At 42.4% G+C, this 4190-nt stretch overlaps 2 protein-coding genes across 2 annotated transcripts in view; one reads left to right on the forward strand and one right to left on the reverse strand.

The window, feature by feature from the left end:
• selenot2 (selenoprotein T, 2) overlaps window positions 1-1865 on the reverse strand; it is an 18000-nt gene extending 16135 nt beyond the window's left edge. The window contains exons 1-3 of the mRNA XM_005948653.3: window positions 1615-1865; window positions 1048-1158; window positions 851-977 (exon numbers count right to left, since the gene is read on the reverse strand). Of these exons, the coding sequence (XP_005948715.2) occupies window positions 851-977; window positions 1048-1158; window positions 1615-1817 (441 nt within the window). The 5' untranslated portion in view covers window positions 1818-1865. The remainder of the gene's footprint in view (window positions 1-850; window positions 978-1047; window positions 1159-1614) is intronic.
• A 234-nt stretch (window positions 1866-2099) lies between these two features.
• Window positions 2100-4190, forward strand: part of LOC102291322 (cytochrome c oxidase assembly protein COX18, mitochondrial) — an 18429-nt gene continuing 16338 nt past the window's right edge. Inside the window, exon 1 of the mRNA XM_005948652.2 lies at window positions 2100-2264. The gene's annotated coding sequence lies outside the window, so the exon portion shown is untranslated. The remainder of the gene's footprint in view (window positions 2265-4190) is intronic.

The following is a 4190-nucleotide window of genomic DNA, read 5'->3' on the forward strand; positions in this document are numbered from 1 at the left end:
AAAAAAAAAAAAAAAAAAAGTACCAGGTGCTGTGACCTGATGCAAAACCCGGCAAACAGTGATGAACCGTGCAGAGTTGATTTGAGCAGGCACTAATGGAAAAAGAGCTTCAGAGTTAAGAGACTTGAGCTCACCTGTTGGATCCATAACCAGCACTGATTAGTGCATCAGATAGCACAGCGACTATCTGGCTCTTTGGATAAGTTATACTTGCAGATGTTTGAAGAATGACTGGAGAGCAAAGGACTCCAGTAATGTTTTTTTTCACCTGCCCACAGCAGGTGGGCATGTTCCAGTAGCTCTGATGTCACGGCAAAATGTGTAATAGGCACGCTAGTCCACTGTATCTATTTACACACCCATGTAAAAATTGGATTACCAGCAGGGGGAGCTAATGTATTTAAAGTCAAGTCAGTAGAGAGCAAAAAACATTAATTCCAGGGTCCTTAATCAGCAAACTCCATTATACTACGCTAATATGTATTTCCATGTAAATGTCTGTATAAACACGTTGCTGTGATTATATTCATGTTGGCTTGAAATAAAACGTCTCCTTCTGCTGGTACTACAGATTACTGCAACTTCTGCAAGCGTGTACATTTCACATTTTGGAGAGGCAAAGCGTGACATGGAAACAGTGGACGAGCGTGTTGATGGAATGGTAGATTTACTGTCATTAGTAAGTCCCACCTGAAACAACAGTGTGGGTGGAGTTTGCCTGTATGTGTCATCAGTTTGTGATTAAACATTATCAGTATTGAACAGCGGCTCAGGCAGCACCAATCAAGAACCACTAACAAACAGCCAATCACGGAGCTATGCACATGTGCTATCTGCTAAGTGCTGGTACCTTGTTGTTCTGACTCCAGGTCCAGGCAGGTGGCGTCTGGAGGTGGAGAAGCGAGAAGGGGTTCTGACCACTGACGATAACCAAAATGGAGAGCAGCTTCAGATACGAGATCAGCTGAGCCGCACACCTGACAGGAGGAGGCAGGTTAGACACAGCTGTACAGGCTGGGGACAGAGTTTACAGACGGAGCACCTCACCTGCTGAAGGCAGTGGGAGGGTAGTTCTCGCCTTGGATGCGGATGTCCGGGTACACCTCACTGATGGCCTGAGAGTAATCCTGGAAGACTTTACTGTAACCTCAGGAGATACTGAAAGAAGCACATCAGTTATGTGATTATAATCTGTCACACTTACACACACACACACACACACACACACTGTCACACACAATAACATTAGCCGATCAATTATCAGGTGTATTTTTTTTATTTTCCCGAAAGACGGACGTTGAAGACAAGAACACCTGCCTTAAGGTGTCCAATTAGATGGTCAGAAGCGAAGCAACTCGAACTTGATCAGCCAACAAAATCCGGGTAGTCTCCAAATTCCAACCGACCAAATGAGCAAAGTTGGGTTACCCGAAGGTCGTTAACGACAAGTATTCACCGCTAGTTAGCGCTGGCGCCGTAGATCACGCTAACTTAACTCGTATTGTCGATGGTTTGTGTTTAGATTTTCACCCACCCTGTCTTTAGTTTCTCTTCACCTCGGTCATTCTCACGGATGCTCACCGCTAGCCTCCGTTAGCTTCTGCGTTAACTCACCAGTACTGGAACCGCAGTACGGGGCCGCTGTAGATCGCCGCCTTAGCGGGCTTTCCCGGTTCCGTGTCCGGGAAGACGGCCGGGTTGTCGGGTGGTTGGTGCCAACTCTGCGAGCTCGACCTTCCGACATAAATGTCCCGGAGGGTGAGCGCCGTGAAGAGGAACAGGGCCACCAGAAGGCCAGTCTGGCTGTACTCCGCCATGACTGCAGTAGTCAAACACAGGAATCGGAAGCAGAACTACATTCGCTGATGCCACGCTTCCGCTCTGCTCTTTCACATTAAAAGAAACGTCCGGCGGGAAAAATGACGGTTTTTGATACATATTCAGCGGGCTTTAAATATTTTGATTGGAGCGATAAAGCTGGTTCGTGTTTAGATAATCTGAAATTTTTTTATCTGAAACATCAGCGGTGCGGTGAAGGGGGGGGGGTTGTTTTTTTTTTACTCATCTATAATCACATAGTGACGTCACATTCACCCGACACAAAGTGGTAAACAGTGTAACGTCATAAACGTGGGACACAGCGTAGCGTGTGGTTGGAGGCGCCAAGGTGATAGAACAGATACAAGCAAATAAAATCGGGGATTTAATGATTTATTCAGCCTCTGACCCCGAGCACAGAGCACCTAACGGCTGACGTCACACAGGTACGTTTCCGCTGTACGGTCATGTTAAAGATTGCAATATCGAAGAAAAGAAAATGGAGGTGTGATTCTGTTCTGAATGATTCAATATGTCGCTTGTCTCTGAGATTGTCATTGTTATTGTTCTAAATAAAGTTCATTAAAAAAAATGCAATATCGAGCTGTTAACAGGAGAACGCATGAGATGTCTTTAATTAATGTAGGGGAGAGTGGGGTGAGTTGTGCCAGTTTTTACTTAAAGTGATTTTAAAGCGACCGTAATGTCCAACTAAAACATGTACACATATTTCAGGATGTTGAGCAGTAAAAATGTTCTGACATGTTCAGAACAAAATGACATTCAAATGAAGACGAAATTAACTGCAGTTGTCTTCACAAATCTGGCCTACTCCATAACATCCCAGCTGTTGATGCTACTCACTGCTCCCTTCTGGCTCTACCACCAAGTTTTTGTGATGCGGTTAATGGTTTTATGCACATTTTCTCTATGGGAAATAATTATGAATATTCTCTATTACTTTTTCTTAATAAATGCACACTTAGCCAAACCTGCTTTTGCATGTGATATCCCTGCCAGCTGGATCAAAATCTAATTTCTTTGTGCATGAACTGGCTTTTGAGTATTCACAAAGAAACGAACATATAAAGGCTGCTAGTGCCTTTTAGATGTTGTGTCAAAGACTTGATGGCATTTCCATCTGTAGCATCCAGCCGAACTGAGAAGGCCAGAACTGATGGTTGTTGAATGACTTTTATTATTCCTTGCCGTGTATCAGACAACGAACCAACGTAAGAGCTTATTCCCCTGTCGACTAAAGCTAGAGCCATTCATTTTTCTACTATTGTTTTTCTCTCCCTTTTCTCCATTATCAGTAGTTTGCAGTTTTCTTGCGTCTTTTGTTACATCAAGCTAGTTTCCGTTTGCAACATTCACGTCTGGTCACACAGTAAGTTACTAAAACAAAAGCACAAACATTATATTACGTTATATTATATATTAGCTAGCTTTACATATTCACTTTTACACCATCCATCTTCTTCTTTTCCATGTATCATTTTAATGTCATCCTGGATGTTGATCTTCCTCGCCACCTGACGAATGGACTTCCCTTCTCCACCTCGTTCACTCAGTAAACTCTCTCTATTATAACTCTGTGGCATGAGGGTCTGTTTCTGTTTTTGGTCTGAAATTAAGAATGTCACAGTGGAAAACTATAAAAATACAATCTACAGTTACAATAAAATAATATGTTTAAAATATTCATAAGTGTGGCCCCTTGGCACAAATTACCCCAACAACACCATTTTGAAAAAAGGCATCATCCAACAGTTTTGAGTATCGACTCACAGTCTAGCTTACCAAATCTCTAACACATCTGTGAAATGTTTTCAGACTTTTCTATAACTGTTCATACGCAACAATCAAAAACCAAATCACCCCACTTTCCCCTGTGCCAAATAATAGCAGCTGATCTTCACAGCTACCTGAGGAACAGCTGAGCTGAACTTCCTCCTGACATGAAGCTTAATAAACAGAAACAGGCAGTTTTCTCTTCTTCTCCACACAGACTGTGACAGTAAAACACAAGTTTTTGTTTAACTGGTGTGATCCGTTTACATATTCCACTCTCCGTGATCAGCAGGTGTTAAACAGCTGACAGGTGAACAGGATGTTTGCAGGTAAACTTGAGGCTTTGTCTGTAGCGTCATGAGGAAAATGTTGGCTTGTTATTTAAGTTACAGAAGGACAGAGGTGTGAGACTAGGTGGAAGACTTTTTGATTAAAAAAAAAAAAAAATTTCAAATAATTGAATTGTGGTCTGATGAGAATATTGTAGAGCTGGGCGATAGAACGATAACGATATGTATCGCGATATAACTTTTTCTTGATAGAAAAATTAAACTATTGCGATAGACCTTGCTGCTCTT

This window comes from Haplochromis burtoni, unplaced genomic scaffold (genome assembly GCF_018398535.1).
Source record: "Haplochromis burtoni strain Fernald_Lab_line unplaced genomic scaffold, NCSU_Asbu1 Contig_601, whole genome shotgun sequence".
Taxonomy (NCBI): Eukaryota; Metazoa; Chordata; class Actinopteri; order Cichliformes; family Cichlidae; genus Haplochromis; species Haplochromis burtoni.